Here is a 20956-nt window from a genome sequence, read left to right on the forward strand (position 1 = left end):
TTTGATATTTTGATCATTTTTCTTTTGTTCATTGGTGAATATTAATAGTTCTCATTAAATCTTTCTGGTGCTGGTTGTGGCTGGAGTTTTTTCCGCTGAGGTGATGAAGCAGCTTTGTTATGTTTGCTGTCTTCATTACAAAATGTTGAGTCTGTCTGCACCTGAATATTTAGTGATTCAGAGTTTTGTTCATTAGGCATTGTGGGTTTATTTTTATTTTTTTCCCTGGAGTCGAGTATTTTTTATTTATTTTTTTAATAATGTGACATAAACCCTCCCAGAGCCGGCATCTGTCTCACTCAGTTCTGCTGTTTGCTGCTGTTTGGGGTTTTGTCAGTCAGCTATTCCAGCTGTTAAATGTATTTATTGGTCTGCTGTTTTGAAGCAGTTAATAACAGACTGTTACACATGCAGGTAATTATTTGTATCCGGAAAGAAGTCTGTGTGATTTCTGATAAATGTGGGTGGAGCTCTCCTGCTGGTGGATTTACATGTTGCTGTGGGTCTGTGAGGAAGCAGGAAACAAACAGACTGCATCTCTCTCCTCCTGAGCTGCAGCTCTCTGGTTCCCACCGCTGTCAGCGCTCGGCTAGCGCTGCAGCTGCTGGATGAATGGAGCGTGTTGTCCAGCTCACAGAAACCCTGAAGACTCATGAATGTGTCTGTGATTAGCACTAAACCTCTGCACTCACCTGTCTCACATATTATAAACAAAATGCAGGTGAACTCTTAGATGAATCAAGTGCACTTAAGTATTTAAAAACTAAAATATTTATTGATTTATGTTTTGGACACTGCCTCCGCCTGCCAACAGACCCTCTCTGCAGGTAGATGGAGCGTCTGTAGATCCCTACATTCTGCCAGCAGAGGACCATGTTCACTCACATAACCCATCCAGAAAGATGACAGGTGGAAACTCTTCTTGTCAGAACCCCGCCCACTTCAATGGGGGCCTGATAAGAAAAGTTTCCACCTGTCTTTGGATGATTTGGATGAAGATCAGAGCATGATTAATAAACGGTCTCATTCCACCATGGCGGCTCACTGATGATGTCACTTCCGGTCACAAACCAATCAAGCTAACACTATCATTCACCTTAACCTGCTAAGTGTTTGCGTTTGTCCAGTTTAGCCTGTCATAGGCATCTCCACCACAATCATTTTTACCACGTGCGTTCCTGCAGATAAACTAACAAATCTGGCAGAGCAAACTTCTACACAAAGATCTGACTTCTGTCGGATTTATCAAAGAGATTTATTATCTCTTTGTTCTGATGTTTGCTTCTCAAACATAAATGTTTCCTTTAAGTTTGTAGTGACAGAATCCAGTGATCCTGAACTCAGTGAATGTTTGTTTGATATAATAATTAAAGGCTTTCAGTTTAATGTTGTTATTAGCATTAGGCAGAACTGCTGAATGCAGACAGATGAGGTGACCATGTTTGAACTGTTATTGCTGATTAACTGTACACTTAACGGTGTACTGATGGTTATGGTTTCTGTAACTTTTGTCTGTGTGTAAAAGTGTTTTTCTCGGAGTGTGGAGTTTGAGGTGGAGGAAGCTGGTTGTTTGAAAACCGAGTCCACTAATCCTGTAACCAATCTAACTTCTGTTCCTCACTGATGAGGCTGGAAGCAGAAGTCCAATTCAATTTTATTGATAGAGCCTCAAATCACAACGACAGACGCCTCAAGGTTTATGTATTGTATATGCTTTATATCGTAAGGGAGATACTATGATAATGCATACAGACCCCCTATCACTGAGCCATTGCAGGGGGGGTGCGTTATGAAAAGAAAAGAAAAAAAAGAACGCTTTGACACTGCTAGCATAATTGACAGTTTTTTGACGGGGCTCCCACACAAACGCAAAGCAGAGATGAAGCATCGCCAAATATGTTTCCAAACCAACCTTTCAAGCCAAAGACTAGAAAATATGGTGAAGCATATCTTCCCTTTGGCTTCACCTGCACAAGTGCCGAGGTAGGTCTCTGCGACAGAATTAGTTTCCCCCTGCGTCGGGAGCAGCGCTGGGCTCTTCAAATCACGGACAAACAGTATCCCACATTCGTGATTTTTAGTTCACAAACACTTGTTGTAATGACTAACTACTCCTGACATTTTGGAGATGTTAGCTCTTTATACAGTAAAGTTACAGTGGGATACAAATAATATCAGGCTGATCCTGCCACGATTTGTTCCCTTGGTTCAAATCACGGACAAACAGCATCCCACAGCTGTTTATGTTTTTTGAACCGATTTTGCACAGAGAGGCATTTTTTGAAAAATGTATTGATAGCAATGTTGAATATTATTACACACTGAAAAAAAAACAACTACAGGTAAAATAATCACACCGTGACTCTGCCTTTCTAAATGGAGGGACAGTAACTGCCTGTGTGTATGTAAGCGTGTAAAACCTGCAGATAGTCAGATTAACAGTATTTTGTCTCTATTTGCCATTCTGCAATTCATCTCATGTAAACAATAACGTGGCGCACAGCGTGACGTGAAAAAAGGCACATACCTTTGATGTTGCGTGACGAACTCTGTATTACTCGTCCACACGTAAACGCAAAAATTGAGTTTTAAAAAATCTGTGTTTTCGGTGATTCGAAACGCCGTTTACAAAAGGCCCAAACGCATAAAAACGGCTGCATTTTCAAAAAATACCCGTGTAGGTGTGGACGTAGCGTAAAAGAGTTTGTAGTTTATTATATTGCTACCTGTAATTTATTGCAGTTTACTTTTGTTTGTTTGAGGTGTGAAATGAACGCAATGGAGTTTGAAAACAAAATATGGATGTGTGTGGTTGGAGGATGTGTTTGTGCGGGGAGGGGCGAAGATTTTTCTTGTAAAACAAAGGGGGGCCCAGCAAAAAAAGTTTGGGAACCACTGCCCTATCATACAACCCCTCTATGAGCAAGCACTGTGGCGACAGTAACACGTCCTTTTGACTTTGGTGTGAACTTCATCACGAGTCCTTCACACAGGCTGTTAGAAAGGACCAGGGAGTCAGGGAGGTGTGATAGACACTGAAACATTGTCATCATAGACTACGTCCACACTAGCCCGGATAGATTTGAAAACGGTGTTTTCGTCTGAAAACACTCCGCGTCCACACTAGCGTTTTCAGTCGTTTTCACAGAGTTGTGGGTCCGATGACGCATTTTAGTCATGTGATGCAGTCATGTGACCAATTACACTAAGGCATTATCAGAGGGCATTATACAGCAGTTTTGCTTGCTCTCAGTTTTGACAGTCCTATTAAAGATTAATATCAGTCTGTACATGCTCCAGATAGCTTTTCTTCAAATTCTTTAATTCTCACTCGCTTTTGCAACTTTGTACTTTTGTGTTACTCGCAGAAACAACTCCACCTCATGTTAGTCCATTTAAAAACGGTGCTTTTCTTCAACATTTTGCCGCGATGTTTCAAAGAGCTGGAAAGTAAATAAACGGCAGACAGAAATGAGGCAGGCTGAATCTTCTTGCGTTTCACACGTGCGCGGTACTGGAACGTAAGCATTTTCGTCCGTTTCAATGTGGACGCACAACTCTGTGAAAATGACCTGAAACGAAAGTGTGGATGCGGAGCGTTTTCATACAAAAACGCAGTTTTCAAATGTATCTGGGCTAGTGTGGATGTGGCCCTAGTTGAGGATGTCCATCCGCCCATTTTCTAAACAAGTCTTGGGGCAGCAGTCTGAACAGAAATACGCAGGACTCCCACTCCCACCATGCCCACCAATCTCCTCCAGCTCTTCTGAACAGTGAGGCATTCCCAGGCATTCTCCTGGCTCTGCCGCTGGGCTTTTTCCGAGTTGGAAATGCCCAAAACATTTCACCCAGGAGGTGAGCTGGTCAGGGGAACCTCTGCTGCCTCACCTCCACTGAAAGGTGCTCGCGGTGAGACGGTTTTGCATTTAGTTGATGGAAACACTGAAGTCATATTGGGTTTTTCCCACCTGCATGATGCAGGGTGATGTCATTGAAACAGTCCAATCACAACTGAAAAGTTAATGGACCAAAGTACTGAACCTGAAGTCTCTCACTCCTGCTGAGCTTGAACTGTGGATCACGTCAGCAGCTGTTGTCTCTGTGTTTGTATATGTGTGGTGCTTTATTGCCTAACCTCAGAGGACGTTTTCCCTGTAGCAACAATAAGGGAGACTCCCTTTAGCTTTAGCACCACACTAGTGTGTGATTAGAGAACATTAGAAGGACACGCAGTGTCGTAATGTGCTTTGTCAGGGTGAATGTTTGATATGTACGACCTTCGGCCTCTCTTCTCTCTGAGCTTTTAGTGCAGGTCAAAGTTCCTCGACAGGTCGTATTGTTTCTTCCTGCAGGACACACCCAGCACTCACCCTGGGGCTGATGTCACCGTGCTGACACGTCACTGGGCGGAGACTTCGCTCACCTGTGCAGCTCTGAATGGAAACCTGATCTGTGCATGTAGAAACAGACAAACTCATTCTTCAGGTCAGACTGAGGCTCAGAGTGAAATACCAGCCTGTGAACTCTGCCCCGTGACTCAGAGCCATTTCAGCTCTTTGTGTGTGCTAATCCAACACCTTCACTTCCCCTGCAGGCTCGTCTTTTATTCCAAACCTGTACTTGTCCTCCACTGCTGGTCCTCTTCTTTCCCTAAACCCTCCCCCAAAACAAAGCACAGCAGCGGAATGTCAAGTCCGTCCACGTTTCTGACTCACAGAAGGAAAACAAAGTCTGAGATACAGCGTTAAACCCAGCTTCGTTCAGAAATCAGACCTGCTGTATTTGTTTTTACACAGATGCTTTCTGATTCTGAGCCACAGCTTTACATTTTGTAAAGATGTGGAAGACAGCTTAAGCATAATGCTGGAGCTGTGCAGTTTCTCTGTTGTGCATTTCTGTGGGTAGATGTAACATTGTTTGAACATGGAGGCTTTGAGTTGAATCCAGCAGCTGTTTTTGCTCAATAGTATTTTTTTAACGCGACACTGGCAAGTTACAGATTACTTGTAGAGCTTGGTGGAAAGAAAATGTTTTCACAAATCGGCTCAGCTCTGCCCTGATCAGTGACTTTATGGGGGGTAAAATGATTCAGATTCGGTCTGTAGAGACGTGCTTTTAAGCTGCTCTTCTTCACTTCATTGTCATGTTGTGTTACTTTCGGCTGAATGAGTTGAAACTTATCAGAGTTCAAAGGACAAACAATGAGTAACTGTCCACATACATGTACAGCCCCTCCCCCGCTGAAGACATGCTCGCCTGTGCAGAGACGTGAAGGAAAAACAACAACAACAAATCAACTTTAGAAGTAAGTGTGTGTGTGTGTGTGTGTGTGTGTGTGTGTGTCCTCATTACTGGCTGAGTTTCCTGCTGAGATGCTGTGCATGTGGACTTCATGCTTCTCAGTCATTGGATAATTACTGATGGTGTCCTAGATAAACTTACAGCGTACACATACCACACACGCATTCACACCACACACACGTTTACTACTCACACCACACTCACACACTGTTTGATAGAGATCATACCATCACACACGAGCTCACAGCATACTTTGTGTCAGACGTCCTTTAGTTCATGTCTGCAGACTGAATCTTTGTTATTCTGTTACACGTCACACCCTGTTCACATCAAACAAACCAAAGTTTCTAATGATGATGATAATGTTAATAATAATAATCATCATCATCTCATTTGTCAGTTTTTCACTGCTCTTGGATCTGGATGCTGTCATAGAGAAGGTATAGAAGCTCCGCCCATTTGCTGTTCACACTCTCTATGTTTAAGCAGCAGAGACAGTTTGTTTCAGACTGAAGTCAAATTGACAGGCTGCTCCATCTACTCAGTTTCAGATATTTTGAACCGTGACTCATGAAAATCTCATTTAGTAGGGTCCAAGAATAAAGAACAGGAGCATAAGCACAATGGGATTACTTCACGTTAAAATAGTTAAAATAGCAGCATTGTAATGAATTTTAATGTCCTGGTGTTTTTCTCTATTTGTGGTTCTGATTTCAGTTGAAATGTTAACCTGCCCAGTCTCGGGAGGCTTTAAATGGTGTGTAATAGTATTCCGGTTTGAGAAGCATGTGGTGACGGAGAGCAGGAGAAACTGTGTTTGTTTAGGGAGAGCTGAAAAAGCCTGAATCTACATTTTTGTGCTGGTTTCGGTTCTTTGAAGCACAGTTTACCTGCCTGTTGCCACACAGATGAAGATCAGAGCTCCAGGATGCGAGGACAGTGCTTCTGCTGGCTTTGAAATCACAGCAGTGAGAACTGTGAGCTCTTATACAAATCTGCTGCTTCTCATAATTATCATTTTTTGATGTTATTTAACCCCAAGATGGCTCTCCAGTGTGGGCAGAAAACGTTGGGCTACAGAACTTCCTGCATGTTATTCTCCACATGTGCACCTGCGGTGTGCTTCATGCTTTGAACATGGACTGATCCACAGTTACAGGTTTACCTGCCAGGAGACGGCAGGAGCTCGCTGTACAGGAACCTTGAACATGTTGTGTGGGGATTGTGTGGGATGTCTGGGAACATGTCGACTCCCCCTGTTTCTATGGAAAGTAACCAGAGCGTGCTTCAATTATGTAATGTACATATTCATGATGTCATCAGGACTGATTTGCCTTCTGCCTGGCGTCAGAGATTTCCATCTGTTTGCCTCCCCGTGCTCTCTGTGCTAATGTATGCTGTGTTTCAGTAGAGCTGAACTCCCGGGCTGCTCTCATGAGTGTTTCAGTGGCTTCGGGTCATGTGACCTCGTGTGATTCCTGCCTGTCACACAGGCAAACTGTATGGAAACGAGCTTCTGGTGCACAGCAGTGCATTTGCATTGAAGGCAGTGATGTAATGCGGGAATGTTTGTCCTCGGCTCTCATTCGTTTCTGTCACAGTGACCTCAGATTGTTTGAATGGACTCAGCATGCAGGCAGATGCTGTGATGTTGCTTCCTTTATTTTTCTGAGTTTGTCTGTTGAGAGGAGGAAGTGACACCATATTGCTGCAGATGAATGAAAAACAGGAACAAACACAAACCATAAACGATGATATTGGGCTGCAGGTCCACTGGGTTCAGAGGGTCAAAGAGGCAGACAGGGACAAGATCTGCTCAGGATCGTGTTTGTACCTGATGTCAGTCTGATCAGCACTAACACATCTGTGCAGCTGTGGGCTGATTTAACCCTGATGTGTTTTCATCAGCTGTCTGAGGATACAACAACCCAACAATCCTGTGTTACTTACAGGAACTTTAGCTTTTCTTTCCCTGCCCTCAGGCTCACTGTGATGCACCTCCTCACACACACAGACTGGAGCTGCAGGGAGTTTAAAAAACAGTGTTTCTGTAATGATGCAAACAAAACAGAGACAGAGAGAAACAGGTGAGCATCAGCAGTTTCTCAGTCATGAACACTGTTTGCAGTCAAGTCTGAAAAGATTTCAAACAAACAGAGGGAAGCAGCGCTGACCCGGTGCTGCGTCAGCGGTCCTGAAATGTGCTTAATAAACACAGACGCTGATCTGTGCTGGTTATATCTGATCCAGCTTTAAGTGGACCTGATGTCATCTTACACATGAAGACAGATTCTGATTCTAATATCAGATCAGCGCTCAGGATCATAGTTTACCTGAAGCCCAGGTACCAGCCTGGATCTGGAAACATTTGGATTGGTGTATGTCAGATTATGATCGTAGCACAAATGCCTATCATAACTAATACATGTGCTGGTGCTGGTTTCATGGTTCAGGTTTTACAGGGTTACCTGGGTCGTTCTGCTCGGTGGTCTTTGTCCAGAGAGAGAACACTCTGCTTCACCTTTACCTCAGGTGTGCTGACACCTGTAACCTCTGCTCCACTGACAAAGAGGCAGAGGAGTCACCAGACTGAAGGTGGGGAGGCGCTACGATTCCTCTACTGCTACGAGTCTGTGTGAATCATGAATCTCATCACAGGGAGGAGCTCACTGACAGTCTGTGAGGAACAAAAGGAGGAGAAGCTCAGCAGCTTCAAATCAACAGGAAAACATCCAAGAGTTCCCAAAAGTAGGACAAGAACTAATTTTCCTCCTGAAAGTCAAGCACGGTCCCCAGAGTCTGTTCTTCTAAAGTAATGATTTTACTTCTAATAAAAGACCCAGGTATGTTCAGGTGTCTCATGCCGTCATGTGACTGAGCTACTCTCTCTGTCATGATGCCTCTGCAGGATTATTTCAGATGAAAGCTCGTCTGCTGTAATTTCCACAGAGCTGATAATCGGTTAATGATTCCTTTGATCAGAAGTGCAAACGTGTTAATCTGCAGGAACAGATAAAAGTCCAGGAGGAACTTCTGATAATCCCGACAAGCTCCTTCACACTGACGGTAAAGACGACCCCGTTATCACGCCGCGTGCTCTCGGAGTGGCCGCGCTTTAACCTTCAGCCATCTTTTCACTTTTCTCAAACTCTGTTTTTCTGAGTTCAGGATCTGTGAGTTTATCCTTCAGCAGGTTCATATCCTCCACACTCACGTACACGCACTGCTTAAGTCAAACATTTACACTGCTTGTTCTCACATTTGTCTGTCCCAAACATGTCACCATGTTTAAAGCTGATGAACGTGCCTCTGTCCAGTCGTCTCCTCCCTCATGAAGAGCTGATGTTTAAACTGAGACTGAGAGCAGTGAAACGTTGGCACTCAAGTGTTTCTTCTTCATGTGTTTCAGTACACTCGGGTCTGGATCCCGGACCCGGAGGACGTTTGGAAGGCTGCAGAGATCGTCAAAGACTACAAAGAAGGAGACCCGGTCCTTCGGCTGAAATTCGAGGATGAAATGGTAACAGACAGATCCAGATGTGCTGCAGCCAGTTTGAGTGTTCAGCAGGAATCGGAAAACAAATCTGCACTCCTGCTTGTAAATTCATGCAGCCTCACAATGTTCAGCTGCTCTGCAGCTCATTTACATCAGACTGTGTGCTTCTCCGCTGATCAGAGGGGAGCGTATATGGATTAATGCATTTTGTAAATAAAATAAGTTTACATGATTAATTTCGTAAATTTTCACATTTCACAAGGGGAGAAAATGGGGACGGAAACAAATATTTGTTCAAATTATACAATTTTCAAGTAAATAAATCATGTTGGGTCAAACTGATCACAGCACAGTTACGGTTCACTGTGTAGATGATGCTGTCATAGTGGTTTATCCATAAGAAGCTGCTGATGAGTAAATCTATCAGAGTTCAGCCCAGAATGATCAGCTGATCAGGAACATAATCAGTCATTACTGAGTGTTGTGTTAATCAGGAGAGAACAGCACACAGGTGTATTCATCAGGTCTGCTGCATCTCTCCACTGAGTTTCTCTTTAGGTGTGTGTTTTAAAAATCGCACTAAATCTTAAATTTGTTTCTTAAATCCAATTAAAAGAGTCGTGTTTTTCTTTCCGAAGTAATTCAATTCAATTTTATTTATATAGCGCCAAATCACAACAAAAGTCGCCTCAAGGCAAGTACTTTTTAAAATTTCCATCAACGCCGTTTTTACCTCATGTTCTGATAAACCACCTGATGTCACATCATGAAGTGGTTGATGGTTTAAGGCAGAGGCGAAGTTTCTGGTTTCTGTCCAGATGTTGATGTTTGTCCTGCTGTGTGTCGGAGACACATCTGTAATAGGAGAGCCTGCAGAGTCTGAGGGAGTCAGGACTTAAAGGATACCTCCTCTGTCAGGCTTCAGTGTCTGTGGGACAATCTGAGTCTGTGTGACGACGTATTGATTGTGTCTTGATGGCGTATTGATCCCGTTTCAGCCTCTGGAGTACCCCGTGGGACCGAAGAGTAACCCTCTTCCTTTCCTGCGTAACCCTGACATCCTGGTGGGGGAGAATGACCTCACGGCGCTCAGCTACCTGCACGAACCCGCCGTGCTGCACAACCTGCGAGTGCGATTCCTAGAGTCCAACGCCATCTACACGTACTGCGGTCAGTCAGCACTTCCTGTGGTTCACTTAGTGCAGGATTATTAGAAATATCATAGAAATATTTATTTGTGTTGCTTTGTGTTATTAGATGTTTATTTATTCCATTTTACTATTTTTATTATATTACTTTTGTATATCTTCTATTTTCTCCTTTTACCTACATTTAATATCACATAATTGCTTTAATTTCTTCAATGTTTTTTACCTTCACGCTTATTTTGTCTGTTTATTTGAATATTTATAAATTTTATTAAATTGTCATTAAAAATTATTGTCATTATCTGTTGACTAACTTAATAGTTTTTTATATATATATTAGTATTTCATTGTTTTTTATTAATTAAAGAGTTGTTGTTTTTTTCAGTTTCATGTATTTATTATTTCCCTTTCATAGATCAACACTTTGTTCATATTTTTACTCACCGTGTGATTATTCTTGTTCATTTAACATTATGTCGTGTGTTCTTTAGGGATCGTGCTGGTGGCGATCAACCCGTACGAGCAGCTGCAGATTTATGGTGAGGAGGTGATCAACGCGTACAGCGGGCAGAACATGGGCGACATGGACCCTCACATATTTGCTGTGGCCGAAGAGGCCTACAAGCAGATGGCCAGGTGAGACTGTGGGTTCTTATTGGTCGTCGGCACGAGTGCGTCCTATTCTGTGACATTTGCGGTTTGATGCTGGAGGAGCACGATGATTACAGAGCTGAGGAAAAACTCCCACTTTCTCTGTGATAGAGTCTAATTACAGTCACGCATCTGCTCAGCAGCGTGTGCGTGGCAGCTGGTTAGCGTGGCAGCTGGTTAGCGTGGCGAGATACGTGGGAGGAAACGCTCTCTCTTGAACGACTTGTATCTGCTGAGTTTATCGCAGAGATGGTGAAACACCATGAAATACTCACATCCATGTGATCACATCTGCAGAGTGTTTCCAGAGCTGCTGTGAAACATCTTAGCCGATTCTACTCTCAGCTGAATCTCAGTGAATTATTTATTCATTTTAAGGAAGCAGCATACTCACAATACTTTAACAACCGTCTGAGAGAGGGACAGTTTCTTCTTTGTTACATAACCTTCAAATTAAGAGCACAGGTAAAGGATACAGATAATTTCATTTTATAATTTACTTCCAGTATTTTTGTGACTTGGAGCAGTTTCAGGAGCACTCATATGAGCTGCTTGGGAAGGTTCTCATCAGAAACATTGGATAATATTCATGTTATCTAATGTAAGTGGATGTATTATCACAAATATAATTTATTGTACAAAATGAAAATCAGATTGGGGTTTATGGTTAAACTTGTTCGAATCCTCTAATATTTCTTCCCAACAGTCTCAGTTAACTGTGTTTGTCCAGTTTGCACAATAAAAATTCTTTGTTGTGATTCTTGGAAAACACCTGAAGGATTCATATCTATGTACATAAAGTTTTAGATTTACATTTTTAAATGTGAGATTTATGTATTTAGACATATATTTGTGCTTTGATGGCATATTTAGAAAAAGGAAATTAATCCTTTTTAGATTTATATTTTGGAAATTAAAATTCATTAACTACAATAATTGAAATAATTTTAATATTTATAAAGACAAGTCTCAAATTTTTAAAAAGAAGTTTAAATATTTTAACAAAAAAGAAAAAAAAGCCCAAAAACCTTAAAATTGTTGTATTTTGCAAACAAGTTAAAGACTGTAATCCAAATATTTTGATAAACCCATAGAAAAGTGAATAATTTAGTATTTACATCAGTTAATATTGTTATTATTATTATTGTTGTTGTTGTTATTCTTCATCGTTCTCTCAGTGCCAAGCATCTGCTAACTTTAGTAGAACGAATTAAAGTCCTGCATTGTGACCATAGAGGCGGTGTGGTTCATTTTCTTCTTCATCTGTGGTGTTTGTCAGAGATGAGAAGAATCAGTCGATCATCGTGAGCGGAGAATCCGGAGCAGGGAAGACTGTTTCTGCAAAGTACGCCATGCGGTTCTTTGCCACGGTGGGCGGCTCAGCCAGCGACACCAACGTGGAGGACAAAGTTCTGGCGTCCAGTCCCATTATGGAGGTGAGTGGGCGGAGCCTTGTTTCATATTATATTACGATGCCAACAGCACTTTAATTTTCTTTTTATATCCATCACCAAATTGCAGGTTAAATAAACCTCCTTCCAAACACATTGTAGTCAGAGAATTGTGGATTTAAAAAATTGTGTGAATTGGCCCATTTCCCTTGACTTGGTGTGCATCTCTGGACCCCTGCTAGATTTTTTTTAAATGTATATTTTTTTTAATGATATCCTGGAGGTTTAGTACTGTGCAGGTGTACACCAGAGAATCTTCTCTGGTGGTTCAATCTTTCATCTTGATGTTAATTTTGAGGCCGAGGACAAAATCTCAGCTAGAAAAATCTACTTTGTACCTCAAAAACTTCTATGGCGCGTGCTGTAGGCAGTCCAGAGTTGGCTGTGGAGGGGAGAACAGCGACTTGTTTCACATGAAATAAAACTGCATTCATGCAGCAGGAGGAGCTGCTGCACAGTTTTAAAGAACATGGATGATATTGTCTCTTTTCCCATCAGGCGATTGGAAATGCAAAAACCACTCGCAATGACAACAGCAGCCGCTTTGGAAAGTACATCCAGATCGGTTTTAACAGACATTACCACATCATTGGTGCCAACATGCGCACCTACCTGCTGGAAAAGTCCCGCGTCGTGTTTCAGGTCAGTCTCACAGACTCGCTCAGGATGTTTGGTTGAACCTGATTGGTTCGTCTGTGTAAAGAGTTTGTTGTTTCTTTCTCAGGCTGAGGACGAGAGGAATTATCACATCTTCTACCAGCTCTGCGCCTCTGCCAGTTTACCGGAGTTCAAAGACCTCGCCCTCAGTGAGTCAAAAGTTTGGGAGCTGTGTTTTGGTTGGACGATTATTATTAAATGGGATAAAGTATTAGTCTAAAGTTGCGCTTCTTTAAGTCGGCCTCGGGGTCAAATCGTTTGAGGACTAAAAATGATCATTTTTCATCTCTGAACGAAAAAATTTATTTAGAGTTAAGGTTGAAGTCTTTTCCTGCTTCTTCATGTTACCAGGATTCAGCTCACTGCTGTGGAAGCTCAGTCAGTATTTATTCTGCCTGTAAATATTCACTTTCGTCTCGTGATCAGTTCTTTCTCTCCTCTCTCAGCCAGTGCAGAGGATTTCACGTACACGTCTCTAGGCGAAAACATTTTCATCGAGGGCGTGAATGACGCCGAAGATTTTAAGAAGACCAGAGAGGCCTTCGCGCTGCTGGGTAAGAGTCACGAGTCTGTCCCGAACACCATGTTTGGTGGTTCAGCTTTCATTTCTTCAGGCATGTGTTTGTAGATGAGCGCTGGTCGCTGGTGGACAATCCAGACTCTTCCGGTGTTTGTGCTTTCACTCTCGCGCTCATTCGTAGCCTCTTCATTGGCTCACCTTAACATTTGAAAACAGCACGTTTTAATTTGCTGTTAGCCTGTTGTCTGTTTCAGTCTCATTGACTTTTCACAGCTACTTGATTCTACACAGCAGCTTGTCTCTTACTGTGTCGATGTTCCTTTAATTGAAGTCAGAAGGGGCAGCGAATATTCAAGCTTCAGCTGGGAGGGCAGTTTGAGACGTCCGTTTGACTTCAGTTCAGTTCGATTAATTCATCCATCTGATCATTCAGGGTCTGTGTGAGGAGAAGGATTTGGATTATGGATTTTACAAGGAGCCAGAGAAGGAATAAAGTGTTTTCTAAAATAAAATAATCCTGTGTACGCTAAGTTATAATTGTTCACAACTAGTAAAATAAAAGTGGGACAAAAAGCACAATTGGCAAAAAAGTCATCAGTGAATAAAGCACAAAAGTGAAAAACTTGAAAGTCCATCCATCCATTCGCTTCTGCTCATCCTTTTTCAGGGTTGCAGGGGTGCTGTAGCCTATCCCAGCTGTCTTAGGGCCTGAGGCGGGGTACACCCTGGACAGGTCGCCAGTCTGTCAACGGGCTAACACATACACAACCATTCGCGCTCACGTAGAACCCACGCAAACACAGGGAGAACATGCAAACACACAGAAAGACCCCGACCTGATGGCTGAATTGAACTCAGGACCTTCTTGCTGTGAGGCAACAGTGCTAACCACCGTGCTGCCCTTAACTTGAAAGTCAAAACAATAAAACAATAAAAATACAAATATAAATAAAGTTAATTAACATTAAGATGTGGGATGCATGCATTACAATGAGACCATTTTCTGCTATTAAAAACAAGTAAAAGGATTTTTTGTTTTGTCTCCATGCTCGTAGTAAGAACTCAGACTCTGGATCAGTTGTAGTGTGACGCTGATGGTCGAGCTTTCACCATGTGCTGGTTTCAGATGCAGCAAAGCATTAACGGAGACCTGCTGACCCTCCTGTGACTCCCATAAACAGACACTTCAGTCATGTTTTTGATCTACAGGTATAAAGGAGAGCAGTCAGAACAGCATCTTTAAAGTCATCGCGTCCATCCTTCATCTTGGGAACGTCGAGATCTGCTCGGACCGAGACGGGGAGTCCTGCCACATTGCGGTACATCTGCGGCCTTTCTTTCAGTCTCTTCTCAGCTTTTATCGGCGCTCTGACTTTGACTCTGTTCGTGTTTCAGAGGAAGGATGTCCACCTGCAGCACTTCTGCAAACTGCTGGGCGTGGAGCTGCAGCAGATGGAGCACTGGCTCTGCCACAGGAAGCTTGCCACCACCTCCGAGACGTACGTGAAGACCATGTCCACCAAGCAGGCGACCAACGCCCGCGACGCCCTCGCCAAGCACATCTACGCCCGCATGTTCGACTGGATCGTAGAGCACATTAACCTTTCTCTGCAGACGTCCACCAAGCAGCACTCCTTCATCGGAGTCCTTGACATCTACGGGTACGAAGCCCTGCGTCTAACCACCTGCTTCACCTGCTGTTGTTTGTTTTGTTGACCTGGATAAGAAGGTGTCTGTGGTTTTTCATCAGGTTTGAGACGTTTGAGGTGAACAGCTTTGAGCAGTTCTGCATCAACTATGCCAACGAGAAACTCCAGCAGCAGTTCAACTCTGTGAGTTTTCTGATGAACTTTAATGTAAATTGCCTCACCTCTCAGGATTTCACTGATTCAAACTGTTATCCTCCTACGTCCTCAGCATGTGTTCAAGCTGGAGCAGGAGGAGTACATGAAGGAGCAGATCCCCTGGACTCTGATCGATTTTGCTGATAACCAGCCGTGTATCGACCTGATCGAGGCTCGGCTCGGCATCCTGGACCTGCTGGACGAGGAGTGTAAAGTAAGACTGACCGTCACACACATTATATTTTTGTGATTTTGACATTAAAGTTCTTTTCTCCAAAACCAATAAAACTATAACACAAAAAGAACACAAAACTGCTGTGTTGACTCTACTAAAGGATGGAATCAAGGAAAACCTTCAAAGTTGTCTTTGGATGCTGAACCAAAAAATGTAACAATTTTAAAAAGATGAGTTTTTTGCTTTGCTTTTTAACAAGCTCAACAGAGTCTGCAGACTCAAACTAAAGGGGAGAGCCTTCCAGAGTCCAGGTTCTGCTTTTGAGCTCTGTCGCTTTCAGTTTTCAGCCTTGTACATGGTACGACCTGCAGGCTTTGGTCACATGACCTTAGGGACCTGCTACGACATACAGGTGTAAAAGTTATTTGATGTATGCTGGTGCTTGACCATTCAGAACCCTATAAGTGAGAACCAAGATCTTGACGCGTACTTTGGAGTGGATGAGGAGCCAATGGAGCTGGACGAGTAGCAGTGTGACGTGACAAAACTTTGGTGGTTTGGTCAGAAGTCTGGCAGCAGTGTTCTGTACAGTCTGCAGATGTTCCAGTGATGCTTTGTTTAAGCAGGTGAATAATGAGTTAAAGTAATCCAACCTTGAAGAAACAAAAGCATGAATAACAGTTTCCAGTTTTGCTTGTGAGATAATACTACTTAGTACTACTACTACCACTACAATATGTCCTAAGTGATAAAAACATGAATGACTGAACGTGACCATCTGAAGTAAAACCAGAGTCAAAATTTACCCCGAGGATTCCTGATGGAAGACTTGGCATAAGAGGCTAATGGACCAAGATCAGGGGTCCAGTATTAGAGCTGTATGCTTTTCTGGAGCACAAACAAGAATTTCAGTATTTTCTTCATTAAGCAGAGAAAATGTTTATCCATCCAGCATTTTACACTGTCTAAGCACTTTTGTGAGACATGCCGTTTCGATACCTCGTGGGGATTAAGGCACTATTAACGGGTTTCTGGAGCCAGAAGGAAATGTTAAGTTATAAGCTAATGCTTGCTAGCTTGGTTGTTGCATCCACAAATGCAGGTAAATAATAAAATCCTAGAGTTACGCTCACCTGAACTGAATTTCAATCTTCCTTACATATTAATGGTCCGATAATTATTTTTAAACCATCACCTGGTAGCTGGCCTGTTTTATAAAGGCTCTTTAAGTCACCGTAACTCTGTTACCATTTGTGCTAGAGCGATAAAGAGTTAAAACTTCTTCAAAAACTCTCCAACAGCACAAAAACAATCCAGAGGTCCAGTTCAGAGACTACTTAGCTGAGGTGAAGAATAACAGACAGCTAACGACTACAGTCAGCGTTTAATAATGCAAACTTTAAACAGGTGAGTTATAAATGAACCAACCATTTCCACCCATCCATTTCCCTGTAAAGTTGTTATGAAGGAGAAAAAGGGCGATCGTGACTCAAGAGTTGGCAGTTCGTCTTGTAATCTGAAGGTTGCCGGTTCGAGCCCCGGCTCGGACAGTCTCGGTCGTTGTGTCCTTGGGCAAGACACTTCACCTACCGCCTACTGGTGATGGCCAGAGGGGCCGATGGTGCGATATGGCAGCCTTGCTTCTGTCAGTCTGCCCCAGGGCAGCTGTGGCTACAACTGTAGCTGCCTCCACCAGTGTGTGAATGTGAGAGTGGATGAATAGTGGAATTGTAAAGCGCTTTGAGGGTCTCGAAAAAAGCTATATAAATGCAATCCATTATTATTATTATTATTATTAGTATTATTATTAGTATTATTATTAAAAAATAAGTTGTAGCGATCAAAACTGTTGATTTCTGTTCACTTTTGGAGCCTCCAGTGGACACTGGAGGATGTGCGGTTTTTGGCGTCAATGCTGGCTTCATTTTCGTGTCCTGGAATCGGAAACTTAGTTTCATATATCAAATATGCTTTGTTTAGATTGAAAGTTTGAGCTCATCACTCATAAAAACAACGTTTTTCCACAGATGTGAGACATCTGCTTGTATTCTTATTCTTGCCTTATTTTTTTGAGCGCTTGCAAACACTTTGTCCTTTTTTAATGGGTTGTGTGGAAAATGTAAGATGGAGAACTTTCCTGTAATATTTAGATTTTGATGATCCTCGGCACCCTAACTCTTAGGGCTGTGGTGAAATGGGGTTCATGTCTGCTCCAGTTTTCCCGAGCTGCTGCCGTGTTTAGACTGAGTGTCGGAAACTCTGCTGAGTGCTGCACTTTCTTGCATTTCCCTCTCTGGTGCTGATCTGTGTGTTTATCTGGTGTAAATCTCTCAGATCAGAGCTGATGATTTATTCATCCTCTCTCTGTCTTTGAAGTTATGATGATAATGTGGGACAGCACTGGAGGAGGAAGTAAATGTGTAATTCAGCGCTCAGGTAGCCTGAATAGATCTCCTCCATGAGCTGTTGTGTAATCTGTTTGTGTTTCAGGTGCCAAAGGGGACGGATCAGAACTGGGCCCAGAAGCTCTACAATAAGCACTCCAGCAGCGCTCACTTCCAGAAACCTCGCATGTCCAACATCTCCTTCATTATCATACACTTCGCTGATAAGGTGAGCCAAGGACTCCTCCACCAGCTGTTTGATGAGGTTCAGAGTTTGAGTATCCAAACACTGTACTCTCAGAGGAAACCCGATCTTTTTACTGGTTTTACAGAACTTCACAGGATGTCAGCGAGAGCGAAAAACAGAGCTGAAAATAAGCAGAATAGGTCAGCTTTAAAGTTTCCAGAGTCTGGGGGCAGAAATGAATGAAAGTGATCATCTGAAGGCAGAGTTGTCTCCACTGACAGATTAAAGCCGAGGACGTTCACCCCCTGCAGAGGGTATTAAAAAGAGTCCTTCTCATGTCCTCAGGGTTTCACTTCACAGGAACGCGGATTCCTTAAACAGTCTCCTCAGGCTGTGGTCCAGCTGTTTATTACATTATAAAAACATTGAAAAGTTTCATATTTACATCACTTGGACAGATCTAGAATTATGAAGGCAAGACTATCTGATTTAAAAGGTGACCTGGAGAAATCGTATTAAGGTCCTTTTGGCTAATAGGGTGTATTTTAAAATACATGACAGCATACACCCTGGGCAGGTCTCCTTTCACACTTACAGTCAAGCTTAGAATGACTAAATAAAGCCTTGATCATGATCACTATGAAATATCTAGATATGCGTTTTGCGTTTGTTTGTATGTGAGTTTACAGTTTGAGTCCAGCTGCTCATCTTCATCTGATGGTTGACGCTCAGCTTGCCCTCTTTGCAGGTGGAGTATCAGTGTGATGGCTTCCTGGAAAAGAACAGAGACACCGTCTACGAGGAGCAGATCAACATCCTGAAGGCCAGCCAGGTATGAACCAGAACCAGGACTTTCTTCCTGTGAGATCAGAGACTCCAGCTCCGCGTCATCTGTTTAAGCTGCACATTTTACACATTTTTGTAATTTGTGATGACAAATAATCATTTTGTCCTTCCTGCTGGTTTATTTGACCTTTATCTGGGTTTGTTGGTGTGGCAGGAATTCAATTTGCTTGTTTCTGATGAATTGGTGAACCTGAATCTTAAGATTATGCATGTCACATTTCTTTGACCTCCTTTTCTTTTTCTTTTTTTTTCTTCCCCTCAGTTTCAGCTCGTCGCCGACCTGTTTAGTGACAAAGACGACGTGACCCCTGCAAAGTCTGCCAGAGTGAATGTCCGAGCGCTGAAGACGGTTCCCAAAGCTCCGAACAAAGAGCACAGGAAGACGGTGGGGCATCAGGTGAGCTCTGCAGGACTTTCAGGAGCATTGTGGTGCTTCCCGCTGCTGTTCTCACACATTTCTGTGTTTTTAGTTCCGGACGTCTCTGCATCTGCTCATGGACACCCTGAATGCTACGACTCCTCACTACGTGCGCTGCATCAAACCCAACGACTTCAAAGAGGCCTTCTCGTGAGTCAGCTCGTCTCGTTTTCTATTTGAATCAAAGGAAGTGATCTGAGGTTGTACACGCTGAGTCAGTTCAAAATGCTGACGAGTTCATTGTGGCGCAGCCCAACAGGACGAGCAGGTCTGATATCACAGAGGTCATGACGAACAGGTTCTGCATGGGCGTGAGAACATCGACCTGCTCAAACAGGATCCACTTCCAAATAAATTTTATTTATTCAAGCAAAAAAAAAACAAACCCAAAAAACAGCCTGAACCAAACCAGTAGCCAAACCGCTCCTCTCTCTCCAAACGCAGCGAGCCGCATTCTTCCACAACAGCTCACTTCAAAAATAAATGTTTCACTAACGGCCGTCACAGCGAGCAGCGCCGCAGAATGTTTACACCAAAGGGATTCCCCCTAAAGCGCTTTTTCCTACAAGTCACAAACACACCAGGAACAACACGTGTGCCTCACAATAAACATGCAAATTTACTTAAAAGATGTCCATCAGTTCAAATTAATTCGCAAACTTAATGCCGCATAGTTTACATCAAAAGGTTATTATTGTTGTTACTAGAAGTAGTCGTAATAGTAGATGATGAAGAAGTAGTAGCAGTCTGTTAATCCTCTCCACTTAATCTTAAAATAGGTTCTTCTGTGCACTGTGTCGATGTTGGTTTATATTTGAGTAATGACAGGATTCATTTTTAGGATTCAGACCGACTACAAACAGCCGCGTTATTATTTTTTTTCTGAAAACAATCACATTTCTGTGAACATTTTCAGCTAAGTTCAGTTGTTAGCTGTCATCGTGTTTGTGTCTGCTGATGCTGCTCAGCACAAACCGCTCTGTGTCAGCGCGGGTAAATTAAATAAAGCGCCTCAGTCACATGTCTGACTCCCACTCGGCTCTCAGCTGACCAACTCACTCAGTCTGCTGTGAGCTGACTCTGCTGTCGTCCCGATGAAGAGGATGAGGTGAGAGGAAGAGTTTGGGCTGCGGGACTTAAAATCGTTCTGTTGACGCGTTTCTTGTTTTGCAGGTTTGACTCGCGGCGAGCGGTGCAGCAACTCAGAGCCTGTGGAGTCCTGGAGACGATCCGGATCAGCGCGGCCGGGTATCCGTCCAGGTGAGTCCAGCTCAGCTGTCATTCAATCATGTGACCCCTCACCTGGTTTAAGTTTCATGGTCAGAGCGGTAGGAAAATCCAGCAGCTGTCTGCTTGTCTGTCTGCTCCACAAGTCTGTGCCGCCATAATGATCTGAAATCTAATAACCAGTCATGTGAACGAGAAACAGAACTCTTGTTTTTGACAGTTTAACCAACACGACGTGAAGTGAAATCACAGTTCACAGAACTGATGCCCGCATGTGTCGTGTGTCGCTCCTCCAGGTGGACGTACCCAGATTTCTTCAACAGGTATCGAGTCCTGATGAAGAAATCAGACATGACGACAGCAGACAAGAAGCTGGTGTGTAAAAACCTGCTGGAGACGCTGATCAAGGTGGGAAACACAGCAGCATACACACCGCTTTCATTAAAGCTCAGTGATGTGCAAAACAATACTTGTCCAGACTTTCTGAAGGTCTTTTCATTCTCAGTCCGGACCTCGCACCTGACCATTCAACTCTTAACTCTGACCTATGAATGATTCCAACATAAACCAGCCCCTGACTTGAGGGATGAACCAGTGTTGTGTCCACACAAATGTACATTTAAAATTTAATTTTTGTCTTTAGGCACTTTA

The 20956-nt window shown here is 43.0% G+C and overlaps 1 protein-coding gene across 2 annotated transcripts in view; it reads left to right on the top strand.

Moving 5' to 3' along the window:
• The window catches only part of myo5b (myosin VB), a 47780-nt gene that overhangs the window by 8375 nt on the left and 18449 nt on the right, over positions 1 to 20956 (top strand). For both annotated transcript variants that reach the window (XM_084936780.1, XM_084936782.1), the window contains exons 2-18: positions 8711 to 8821; positions 9796 to 9967; positions 10437 to 10581; positions 11876 to 12032; positions 12546 to 12689; positions 12772 to 12853; positions 13151 to 13258; positions 14434 to 14543; positions 14620 to 14885; positions 14975 to 15056; positions 15142 to 15282; positions 17734 to 17856; positions 18563 to 18646; positions 18923 to 19057; positions 19131 to 19228; positions 20252 to 20338; positions 20602 to 20713. In XM_084936780.1, the coding sequence (XP_084792906.1) occupies positions 8711 to 8821; positions 9796 to 9967; positions 10437 to 10581; positions 11876 to 12032; positions 12546 to 12689; positions 12772 to 12853; positions 13151 to 13258; positions 14434 to 14543; positions 14620 to 14885; positions 14975 to 15056; positions 15142 to 15282; positions 17734 to 17856; positions 18563 to 18646; positions 18923 to 19057; positions 19131 to 19228; positions 20252 to 20338; positions 20602 to 20713 (2157 nt within the window). The remainder of the gene's footprint in view (positions 1 to 8710; positions 8822 to 9795; positions 9968 to 10436; positions 10582 to 11875; positions 12033 to 12545; positions 12690 to 12771; positions 12854 to 13150; positions 13259 to 14433; positions 14544 to 14619; positions 14886 to 14974; positions 15057 to 15141; positions 15283 to 17733; positions 17857 to 18562; positions 18647 to 18922; positions 19058 to 19130; positions 19229 to 20251; positions 20339 to 20601; positions 20714 to 20956) is intronic.

This window comes from Perissodus microlepis, chromosome 7 (genome assembly GCF_051167445.1).
Source record: "Perissodus microlepis isolate ML-2025 ecotype Zambia chromosome 7, ASM5116744v1, whole genome shotgun sequence".
In the NCBI taxonomy this organism is placed as follows: Eukaryota; Metazoa; Chordata; class Actinopteri; order Cichliformes; family Cichlidae; genus Perissodus; species Perissodus microlepis.